General features: G+C 33.6%; 1 protein-coding gene across 1 annotated transcript; it reads right to left on the reverse strand.

Moving 5' to 3' along the window:
* Window positions 1-729: 729 nt before the first annotated feature.
* LOC107842189 (1-aminocyclopropane-1-carboxylate oxidase 2) lies at window positions 730-4,137 on the reverse strand. The gene is made up of 4 exons (XM_016685940.2): window positions 3,827-4,137; window positions 3,188-3,414; window positions 1,901-2,234; window positions 730-1,205 (listed from the first exon to the last, which is right to left on the reverse strand). Exons 1-4 carry the CDS (start codon window positions 3,929-3,931, stop codon window positions 921-923), a joined length of 951 nt encoding a protein of 316 aa, XP_016541426.1. The 5' UTR covers window positions 3,932-4,137; the 3' UTR covers window positions 730-920.
* Window positions 4,138-12,411: the final 8,274 nt, after the last annotated feature.

Raw genomic sequence — 12,411 nt, forward strand, 5'->3', positions numbered from 1 at the left:
TATATATCCCTTCAAACAGGGTAAATCAAATAATTTTTGTAATTAAATAGTTACAAGACTATATTTAGTGTATCATTAATGTATCGATGTTGCTGGTAAACATTATAAATTATATATAGAGTATAATTGATGAATAATCACTACATAATCTATGTATAACCTATATGTGTGCCTTATACATTAAGTTATACACTTATTACACTAAATATAGACTTGTAACCGCTTAATTTATCCTTTTTAAAATAATATAAATAAGAGTCAAAATTCTACAATTACTCAAACTATGCAGACTGGCTAATAAAAATAAACAACATGAAGAAGTTGGTTATAATGAGGTTGTCAAAATAAAATATGACTATTTTGAGTTTATAACTGAACGGCTATTTGTGCTGTTCTCTCTTAATTTAATTATTATTATTTTCATTTTATCCTTGATGACCTTTTTATAACCACACTAATGTTATAATCCGTTTAAAACCCAAAAAATGTTATAATTATAATTTATACTAAAGTTATTAAAAAATTTCTCGTTAAGTCAAATAGGAATTAACTTGAATTAATAAAATAAAGGAGATTGCATAATTTGTAGATTCTTTGATATCTACTCGATCTCTTGTCACATAAATGACAGAGTTACCTTTGTTCAAGAGGTGTCAACTAAATAATTACATCGTATATTAATTTCAAGCATATTGTAAAGTAGAAAAAAAATGAGAGGAAAGGATAAACTAATGACAAAAGAAGGAACACAACTCATTTTGGGTATCAAAATCTGTATAAGATACAAACTTTACTCCTCTTTACCACACATGTAGTAGGGACACTCAAAAATATATAAAATTCCACTATACTAAAGAAACAAATAAAGTGTTGTACTACTTCAATCACAAATAATCTTGAGTTTGAATGTACGTAATTAATTAAGCAGTTGCAATTGGATCAGTTTCCATAGCTTTCATGGCTTCAAATCTTGGCTCTTTGGCTTGAAATTTAAGACCAACATATAACTTCATGTAATCATCAAATACAAATTTGGGGTAAACTTGTTTGTTTTGATCCTTTGCCTCTTTCTCAACTAGAGTTGGTGCTGGATAAATCACTGCATCACTTCCTGGATTGTAGAAGGATGCTAATGACATCCTAGTCCCATCTTTTTGTGCTATCACTCTGTGCATCACACTCTTGTACTTCCCATTAGTGATCACCTGTTTTCACATTTTTTGTTACAGCACTTGGTATATACTCCAATCTAAAGTTAAAAATGGATAACTTATATATACTGGCTGTATAAAGAATAATATTAAAAAGTATATATATAAATAAACACTCAAATTTGGTCTTATCTGGCTACTGAACACTTCAACTTTGAATATGCACATTTAGATACTCAACTTGTCACCACTATGACCAGTTGAACACTCCAACTTATAAAATGATCATCTAGACAACTTTATTATGTGTCACGTCAGCATCGGATGTCCACTAGAGACAATGGAGACAAGTCGAAGTGTTTAATTAGTTGTTAACTGAGACCGAATTAAGGTATCTAGATGTGCACTCTCAAAGTTGAAGTGCCTACTTGCCAGCTAATGATGTCAAGTCTGAATATATGTTTACGTATTATATGCAATATTTATACTATTAGTTTTGGTGTAGTTTAACGTATCATAACAGGTTGTCTATTAACCAACGTCGCTTATTACTAACAGTTATTTGTAGCTGTCTTTTAAGTGATCCGATAAGAGACTATGAATAGATCGATATCTACTTTATCGATCATACTAAAGTAACTTGTGAATCATACTCTTGGACTTCCCATTAGTGCTACATGTTTTCACATTTTTCGTTAGAATTATGTACACTCCTAACCTATACCAACAAATATACATGAAAATTTTACCTCGAGTTGGTCGCCTAGGTTAACCACGATGGAGTGGCGCATAGGAGGGACATCGATCCATTGATCGCCTTTGAGGAGTTGTAGGCCGCTCACTTTGTCATCTTGGAAGAGAAGGATTATGCCACCAGCGTCCGTGTGGGCGCGGAGTCCCTTGATCAAGTCTGGTTTTGGGCATGGTGGGTAGTTGCTAACTTTAGTCCCAAAATTTGGACCTTTTGAGCCATAAAATGCATTTTTCAAGTAACCTTTTGGTAGACCAAGATTTTCACAAAGTAAATCCAAGAGTTCCTCTGCTAGTTTCTCTAATCTTTTAGCAAAATCCCTCATAACTTCCCTGCATCATAAGTTAAATAAGATTAGCGATGAATTTTCATTCCTAATTTTTGTTTTTTTATGATCTTGAAAGTTCTTAGTTGAGGTGGTGGTGATGGATGAGATGTTTTCTCAATTGAACATAAAGCAAGCTTAAATTAACGTAACGTGAAACCTATATATTAGGACAAAAGCTCTCAATTAATTATGATGGTACTATTAGTGGCCAAGTCTCAATCAAAAGTACATGTGGACTCCCCCAAAAAGAATATAAATTAAATAGAATAAAATAAGTTAGCAAGTGGAGCATGTTTAGTTAGTAGTAAATCATTGTCCTATTGAAATACCTCCCAATTTGGAATCTTGGGACATGAGGTTGGCAAAGTTTGGACACTTATCACTAATATGATATATCATGTTACTTTTGTATAATAATAGCAATAATTATTATTTTATAACCAATAAGCAAAACACAGTACTTCCTTATTCTTATTGTTTAGAAGCTATTTAACATAAATATTTTAATCAACTTGGACACATCTTTGATTAATTCATCGAATAATTTCTACCTTCCATTAGTACAGCAATTGCGAAGCCAATATTTTTCTTATAGGGGCATTCAAAAATATCATAAATTTGAATCTGTATTTCTCTTATTTGAACGGATTAAAGATTTTTAACACGTACATAAATTTATTTTAATCCTAGTTATGTTATATAAATCATAACTTTCCGATAAAGAAAATTTAATTGAACCCCTACCTTGCATGTAAAGCTACTAGGTTAAATCGAACATGTAATTAGAATAGTGACTCAACCCCTAATCCTCTTTATCGTTACACTAGAATCTTTCTTTATGTCAAGATAATTTAATAGTTCATATTTCCTTACCTATTACTTTCCCTCAACATAATTATCGGATAACTCTGCTAACTAAACCTCATACAGATAAAAAGAAATCACCTTATACCGTACCTATATACACCATCAAGATCAGGTATTTCAGAGATGTTAGAAACAGGAAGATGTCTCAAGAAAAAAGTACTTTCCCAATCCATATCAGTAACCTCAGCTTCAACACCTTCAAGTCCTTTCTTGGCTATCAATTCTTTAAATCTCTCTTCCATACACTTCTTGTAATGTCCCTTTGTTAATTTCTCCACAGTGTCCATTACTTCATGTGGTATTCCATGGTTCACCAACTATACAATTACAAATATAAATTTTTTTAGTAAATGTACGCATCAGTTTTATGTTGATAAGATAAGGTCATTCGCAATGGAGCCAGAATTTGAAATTTATGAATTCTGAATAATAATAAAAAGTCCAAAAAATACGTAATATGCACCTATTCAAGATAATTTTAAAACAAATATAAAGTTTGAACTAAACCCACTGAATTCAGCTGAACACGTGGCTGACACCTTTAAAGGCCACAAGGGCACATTTTTTGATGCAATATGAGAAAAACTAATATGAATATTATAGAGACAATTATAAGAAAATATTACGTTTATAATTTTTGTACTCTTAGTTGATCATGATTCGATATTAGAAGTATATTGATTTTCTTATATAATCGAATATTTTTATCTGTAACCGTAAATAGTTTACCTCGAAGAAACCCCAGTTTTCACAAGCATCATTAATCTTTTCCATGGTGGCAGCTCTATCTGTGCCATTGAGTTTTTCCAAGTTGATAATTGGGAAGTTCTCCATCTTTAATTTCTTGAAGAATGAAAGAAATGTGTGTTTGAGAAAGAAGAAATGAGTTTTTGATGTGTGTATAACAAGATGGAAGATGTTGAAGGTGAGTTTTTATGTGTAGTAAGTTTGAGGCTTTATTTGGTATTTATAGGGAAAGAAATACATATAGGGGTGTTATTAGAGTAGTTAATAATTGAATAGTGGTATTTTTTTTTTTTCATTCATTGTTCGATCTCTGCATTGGAGCGAGCTCATTTATAGAAGTAGAGCTTTTCATTCGAATTTTTTCATACTCAAGACTCGATTTCGAAATATCTCATTAAGAGGGAGGAATTCCAACCATCTTATCACAATTATATTGGTGAATAGTGGAATTTCACTCTAAGTTTGTAGCCTATGGATTGATGAAATAAGTAAAAGCCTATGGATTGATGAAATAAGTAAAAGCTATGAGAGACTAAAGTTGGATTCCAAAAGAAATAAAATAATTTTGGATTGGATATGAAAATGTTTTGTAGGGATCACTTTACTTTTAAGTAAAAATAAAATAAATACCAACTCGTTTGGAAGTAATTACACTCTCCCACTTATTTAATTACTTACTCTCTTCCCCTATTAATATATATAACATAGCCGACATATACATAACATTCTGTGTATATGTTGGGATTTCTGTAATATGTTTAGGAAATTGAGATTTCTTGTAATATTGAAAACATAAGTTGTATATTTATAAATTTTAGTACTTTTAATATGAAATTTTTGGGCTAAATTTAAATTTAGTTAAATTTCAATATAAATATGAGACCTCGAATAAAAAAATTCAACAACTTTCATTTTATCTACCTAAACTTGATGAGAAAACTAAGCATATGTAAGGGTTCAATTGAATTTTCTTCGACGAAAAATTATATTTGTCAATAGGGTGAAGACATTTTTTTAAAAAAACTATATGTTACTTTTTGAATCTAGTATAGTGATAAAAAGAGTGTCCCACCTATTTGAAGATTATAAGTTTTGAATAGAGTTCAAACTAAAATTGGTGAGTTTGATCGGATTCAGGGGTGGAGCCAGTGTTTGGCTAGGAGGTTCATCTGAATTTCCTTTCACGAAAAAATATATTATTTATACACGGTTAAAATTATTTGTTATGTATATATAATAGGTATGAAACTCCCTTTGACTAGTTTTTCTTCAAATATTAAACCCTTTTAATTGAAATTCTGACTCCACCTCTAATCAGATCAACAATGAAAACTCTAGCTTTGCCTCTAGTTGGATCGAAAGTGATTGATACCTAGTAAAATAGACAAATATTGGCCAACAATGCAACTTGAAGTCTTGCTAAAACTCCCAAAGTCTACTACTTTACCCCATTAAAATTAGGACAACTATAGAATTTGGACCCAATTAATTATTTGGTGGCCAAAAAATTGGTCATCTTGACTAAAACTTTTTGTTAATTTATTTTTTTTCATGTGTTATTTTAAAAAATTGTTTGGTTCAGTTTGACAAGGCTACTATTTAGAAGCTGCCATGCAATTCACATTTTTAGGGCTGCATATTTGCTTCACTCACCCTTCACATGGAAATTTCTTCGATCGGACTTTAATATAAATACTGTTTTTGTTATTTGTACTTTCCAAAAATATCATCGAGTACATACTGAATCCTTTAAAAATAATGTATTTTAAGTGGATCCAGCACAAGAGCGACAATATTTTTGAAAAGCCCAAACAACTTTAGAAATTGTACATTTGAGAGAAATTAAAGAAAAAAAAGATTTTTTTCATTTTCTTTATTCAAAAAATAAATACTTAGAATCAAGTTTTCTTACAACGGCCAGGTTTGTACGAATATTTTTACCACTATAATTAAATATTATTATACAAAAATAAAATGTAACGTAATACAAAATATCAATTCCATCGTCGCAATAAAATTAGAGATGGTTGCTATAAAGAGGTCCAATTGTATATAACTTATATTGACGTTATAATTTAACTAGTTGTAATTACAAAAAAGGGCAGCAATTTGAGCCAAAGATTTGAAGTTATAGAAGTATTTATGTGTTATTTCTGTTTGTATATGTAAATATATAAATATAAATACTTTATGACTTTCTTTTATGTATTGGTGTACCTTATCATACGAGTGCTATTCCACGATATCCACGTCCCTATTATTGGGAAAAATATATTTTCACGCTAAGAGTAGCTTCAACTATTCCTTGGTGAACCCCATTTATTATTTGGGACCAAGCTATTTATATTAGGCTTTTCAGTATTTGTTAGGTATGTTAAGGCTATTGAAACATCACGTGTTAAATTAGTCAACAGTTCTGTTTATTTAGGACTAGTCTAGTTTATTTAGTTTAGGACTCATCTTAGTTTATTTGTAACTTTATTTGATACGCTTTCTGCCTCATTAATTAAACATCTTCTTTCCAGCACTTGCTCTGTGTTTATATGATATCAAAGATCTATACGCTCTAAGAGAACGATCCAATTTTTTTTCCTTCTCACGCAGATCAGAACAAAAAATGGCCAACAACAATGGCAACAACCTTAGAGTTGTTAATGCTGATAACGCAACGGGTGCTAACATTATAATTCAATTCAACCCTGCATCTCAATTACCCATCAAACTCAACGGTGGCCACAACTTTGACACCTGAAAAACACAATTCTCCATGCTTATGTATGGCAACGACCTCTTTGGCTATCTCGAAGGGACCACTCCAGCCCCTAGTCTGATACAAGAATAATGGTCGCCTTAGCTTTTGACGACATCATTCAAAGTCACTATGTGAAGAATCAAGCTTTGGTGGCATGGAGGGCATGGGATCATACTTGGAGGGGACGTTTTGAGCCTACCATTGATCAAACTCAAGTGTGGAAGACTGCTTGAAGCCATGAAGATTTAAGGACTCTCGGGTTTGGACCACCTTTGTTGGTTCACGGTTTTGGTTCCCTTTACTAAGGGAATTTTGGTCACTTAGCTTTAAGGGCATTTTGGACAATTCATATTGTCTTCCAACACACCAAGGCAACCCTTGGTCATTAAGGGTAATGTGGTCTTTTTGTCTACTTTTGTAATATACTATAAGTAGTACATTTTAGGTCTTTTCTCTTTAGTTTTATGAAAGATGAATTATTGAAACACTTAAAATCCTCTCTCTTGAGAGTAGACCAACTTAGTATAGTTTTAGTATAGGGCTTGGAAAAGCTAACATTATTCTTTGCTTGAAAACGGTGGATCTTGAGGTGAGTTGATTCCATTGGGAGTAACCGTAAGAGTGTGGTTTTGATTATTATATTCATTAGGAGTTTTTGAGTTTAATACACTCTTTAGTTCTTAATCTTGTAATAATCTTGGTCTCACTATCTATCCTTTACTTTTGTTGTTGTTATCTTGTGTAGTGAACTATTTTGGGTCATTTATTGAATCCGAAACTTGTGTTATTGTTGTTCATATTGTTCATCATGTTTTATAGCTGTTTTGGTGTTGAAATACACCCTTGTATTTTTATTCTTGTTGTTGGTAGCAAATCCGAGTGTGGTCTCCATCTTGGTCCTCGAATCCTTAAGATTAGTGGACTGATTTAGAGTGTGTTTCGTGTTTCCGCTGTCATTCTTGTATCATTTGGTATCAAAGCATGGCTTGATCTTGTTCCTACAAGATCAAATCTTGGGCTAGCTCACTTGAAAAACCAAAAAAAAAAAAAAGTTGAAATCTGAAAATTTCAGAAAAATAGCAATCTATCCATTTTGTGTTCTTGGCCGAAAGTTGTGTTCTTGTGGTGTTCTTGGCTGAGATTTGCTCTTGAGTCTAGGTCTAGGAGTCTTTTATTTGTCTTGTGTGTTTGTGGTGTTAGTTTTGTTCTTCACTAACACTTTGAGTCGATCTAGATTTGAGCTTTAAAGATTGATGTTATTGTGAACAAGTAAGACCTTGTGGTAGACATTGTTGTTGAGAAACTTGACTTGGCCATATGTATGGTTGTTGTTGTTGAAAAGAGTATTGTTATTGTTCTTGAAGTTCTTTACAACCTTCATCTCTTGTTAAAAAAAAAAACTGAAATGCAACACTAAAGAGACTTGGCCATTGTTGGTAGTTTTGTAGTCTTGACCATGTGAAAACATTGTTGTCTTAGAGTTGGCCGTATGATTGTATTGTGGATATTGGTAATTATTTTTTATTGTTCTTGGTGATGTTCAAGTGTTCTTGATGTTCTTCTCAACCTTCATACCTTGTTAAAATAAAGTGAATGCTAGATCTATAAAGGTGAAGGGAAAAAGGTGAAGAATTGTTAGTCTTGAAAGACCCCCAACCACCAAAAGATTTTACATCACATCTCAACCACTTTCCTTGAAACAAGGGTCCATGTTTTAAGGAGAAGTACAAGAAAAAGTCAAGTCTTGAAAATTAAAAAGGCTCCAAGACTTGTTTTCCCTCCTAAAATAAATTCCACCAATCTAAATTAATTTTTGACCAAGACTTGAACCTTTGAGAATAACCACTTGATAAAACTAAACTAATACGTGGCTGCCACGTCATCACTGCTACTGTTCACACTATATTTTCGATCTCAAATTTTAGATTCTTAGTTTCATCTTATTGTTTCATTAGTTTCATGTCTTAATTCTAGAATTAATCAACAACTAGTAATCACCTACTTAGTTGTAGATTAATTATTGAATTCGCCTCTTCGTGTCTTCGTTATTTGTGTACTTTTATCATTTTAAACTCGTAGTAACTACTTTGTTTCAAGTTCGTAGGTAAATTTTATTTTGTTTCTTGAGTCGATCAAGCAAGAATCCATTCCGTCTGCCAAGTAGAATTGACATCTTATTGACTACCGGAGTATAAGCAACTTTCAATGTTCGCCTCTCTAATTGTGAGGATCACAAAAGTGAGTGAATACGAGTGTTGGTGAGGAGCTTTTACTACTAATATTATTTGTTCATTTTGTAGGTTCAAAAGGTGATAAAGGGGAATATGTCTTCGATAGCCGGGGATTATTGTGACTACAACATGGGAAACTATGGTTGTAGTAAGAGGTTTTATGGCTACGAAGTTGAGGGAGATTGAGGAGGCTATGAAAATATCCATGATCGAAACTTGGGCAGATTTGAAAGTTACTGTTTTGAGGGAGAAAATGAGGTGAATGAAGTGCCTAGTGCTTATGGTGACTTCGGAGATGATGTAGGACCTCATGATGGATCTTATGATGACGTTGGGGCATGTGAGGAGTCCTGCACTTCTCACTCTAAATCTAGATTTGATGTTAGGTATAACCCTTTCGTTCGCAAAGCTTATGAGAGTTATGATGATTGTACACGTGAGGAGTGTGAAGATTTACATTCTCCACCTTGTAGTACTTCTTATCAAGATCGATATAGTGTGAATGATTATACTAGCTCTAGTAGAGGTTATTTAACGAGAAAAAGAGGGTATGCATCTTCAAAACCAAGGGGTGCTCGTATCCTTTACAATATTGATCCAAAAAGGAGTATACACTCTGGAAAGGTGACCATTTGTGGGATACCGGGCTGCCTCGTTGTGCTAAATGATAGGTACTATAGAAACTACATCGTTCCATCCATGGTTGACTACTTGGGGTTGTTTTGCGAGCCTTTACTCGTTCCATACTTCTTGGATGAGTTTAAGGTTACCGAGAGGGTCAAAGTTGTCATCTCCCGATTTGAGTACCATGAGGAGGTGTGGTGTTTTATTCTTCCATTGACATATGGTTATGTATGCTTAGGTGTCGATTGGGTTGCACAACATAGAGTTCCAAATGTGCAAAATTGGCCTAATGTTGTAAGAGATCGGTGGGGAAATCACCTCATGACATACATGCTGCCCGAGCTGCAAAGAAAAGTGAATACTTACTCTAATCCGAATGCTTATGAGAGAAAAAATATTGAGAGGAGTAAGGATGTGTAAGGTGGTAATCCGAGAGTGGAAAAATAAGAGGTTATGTGGAGCAAAGCGAGGGGATCACCACCAAACCGAGCTAACATTGTTTGTCCTCCTATTTCTAAGGACATTTGTGTAGGTACCGACATGGCAAGTGATGGAGATTAATGCCAAAGTGAAGTTGCTGCCCAAGCTTATGGAGGACCTTCACAACACGGCAAAGGAGAGTCGACTCAAGAACTTCAAGGTAAAATAGCTAACTCTTACACTTTTGTGCATGTGAATGATAATTGTGTGGCTAGTAGCCCATTGAGTGTAAGTAGTAGATTGCTTACTTGTGAGTCTAATGATTCTTTACCTTTTGTTAATTATGTACATGTTGTGAGTGTGGATACACAAGTTGATCCCATTGATGACCAAATTGACTCTTCTTGTAAGATCGATTTATGTCTACCTAGTGTTGAAGCCTATATGTTGAACGGAAGTACATTGTCTTGTGTAATTGGTGTTGATCAACCTATTTGTGAAAATTTTCCACCACTTGAGTATGTGTGTAATGTGATTAAGTAAAATCAAGTGAGTGAAGTATTTGAAAAAGTTGGTCAGCAAAAGGGAAGTGAACCCGAGAGCTATTCTTGGGATAATCTTGTACTTGAAATCTCGTTAAAACATAATATTGAGCTTTTAGAGAGTGCTGAATGTGTTTGTTCCGAATCAGTCCATGAAATAGATCATTCTCTCTTTAGGTATAATGTCTTATTTGAAGATGATATAAACACTTCTAATGAGCCTAGTGGTAAAAATGAAGGTATAGGTTACCTTGGAAGCTATAGCCGATATGCTAACCCACTCTGGTGTGACAATATTTTTCCTAAAGATGGAAATCTCTTTTTGAAAGGCGAGAGTACTGTAACGCCCCAAGAACTTATCCCGAGACGTCACATGGTGCTCAAGGCCACACGTGGCCTCAAGCTAACCCTATAAACTTGTCATCACTTTCAGAACTCATTATAGCGCAAATTATGCTAAGATAAAGAGGAATAACCATGTCATGAACATACTGAAACATGAGATAATACTGCCCTGTACAAACAAAATACTGAAATCTCTGTACACGCTGGTACACTAGTCTGACAAAGCCTCGACTTCATAGGATAGAGGAGCTATTGGGACAGATCCCCAACTGACTTGTACTGAACTAAAAGTAAACAACCATCAATTAATAAGACAAAATTGGAGACACAGGTCCTCGAACCATGAGGACTCATCAACTACAGAAGTGTAGAGGAAGGTACTTAAAGATCACTGTTGCTGCTGAGACTGAGCACCTGAACCTATATCACGAGGAAATATAGAATACAAAAGAGTATAAGGGTTCGTACTTGGGAATATACTGAGTATGTGGGGGTGGATGCAACATTTTAAATAATATCATAAATGTATGAGAAATCATGCATGCTGACAATAATAACTATCTTCTCTTGAATTATCTGAAACATTATTTCCATAAATCATCAGTAATGACACGTGTTTCATTAACTCAACTCAAACTCTTTAACTCGTGACTCAAAGTGACTCGGTAAATCAAGAGACTTATATCATTATGGACGTGGGAGTTTCTTATAACCGACATAACTACACCATGTGAGCTTCATGGAGTCCAACGTTTTGCCCTCCTAAGGAGAGAACCCCATATTGGTAGGGGTGTCGTACACTTGCCAAGGAGTACAACCTCAATCTCATCATCACAATCTCATACTTGGCCTTTGGCCCACAACTATCAACATCAATCCTACGGTGGCACGTGGTTCTGGAAAATACCAAATTTCCCACTCGGTGCTAAATACTCCTCCCAAACTCAGCTCAGAACGCGTTAGGAAATCTACCTCAAGAAATATCAAATCATGGGTCTATCATGATGACCAAAACAATAGTATATCTCATCGGTAAATCATATACGACTGTGGATTCCTAACTCGACTCAAATTCAAACAATGTTTCTCAACATCAAGTACATTTGCTTATCAAATCATTTCAAATGTCAAAGCTTCAAGGAAACATCATCAAACTTATTCTTGACTTTCAATTCAAATATCGATATATATATATTCAATAGTCAAATCTCTCATAGAAAAACACAAATCTTGATACTTATCATAAATCACTTAGAAATCATCAATATATATAATGACAATATACATCTCATGGAATAAATACTCAATTTAAGAAGCATGATGGTGAAATAACCATAAATATCAAGCTTATTCAATTCAAGTCTCATAAATCATACATAAAGAAATTTGGGTGTAAACCCACTTGCAAAATCATGTAAATCAATAATAGAAAGTAAATCTTTAGGCATAAGAACGAAAGGAGTGTTCTTGTTGAAACCCCACATGCCTTAGATTTTGATTTTGAAGATATAGAAACTTGCTTGAAACTTCTTTCTCACACTTTTATATCAAGAACATGTTGCCTTTGACTTGAGGCACTTAGTTCTTGAACAACTTGAAGAAATTTATGGGAGATTTCTTGAATTTCTTGGAGATGATTTGATTTTTGGGTTT

Source organism: Capsicum annuum, chromosome 9 (assembly GCF_002878395.1).
Source record: "Capsicum annuum cultivar UCD-10X-F1 chromosome 9, UCD10Xv1.1, whole genome shotgun sequence".
Classification (NCBI taxonomy): Eukaryota; Viridiplantae; Streptophyta; class Magnoliopsida; order Solanales; family Solanaceae; genus Capsicum; species Capsicum annuum.

Bases quoted from the DNA above. Each gene is read 5' to 3' on its own strand.
- LOC107842189 (XM_016685940.2), bottom strand. From the start codon at position 3,931: ATGGAGAACTTCCCAATTATCAACTTGGAAAAACTCAATGGCACAGAT. The intron at 2,235-3,187 runs GTACGGTATAAG...CTTATGATGCAG, and splicing joins GATCTTGATGGTGTATATAG to GGAAGTTATGAGGGATTTTG. The intron at 1,206-1,900 runs GTAAAATTTTCA...ATGTGAAAACAG, and splicing joins ACCTAGGCGACCAACTCGAG to GTGATCACTAATGGGAAGTA.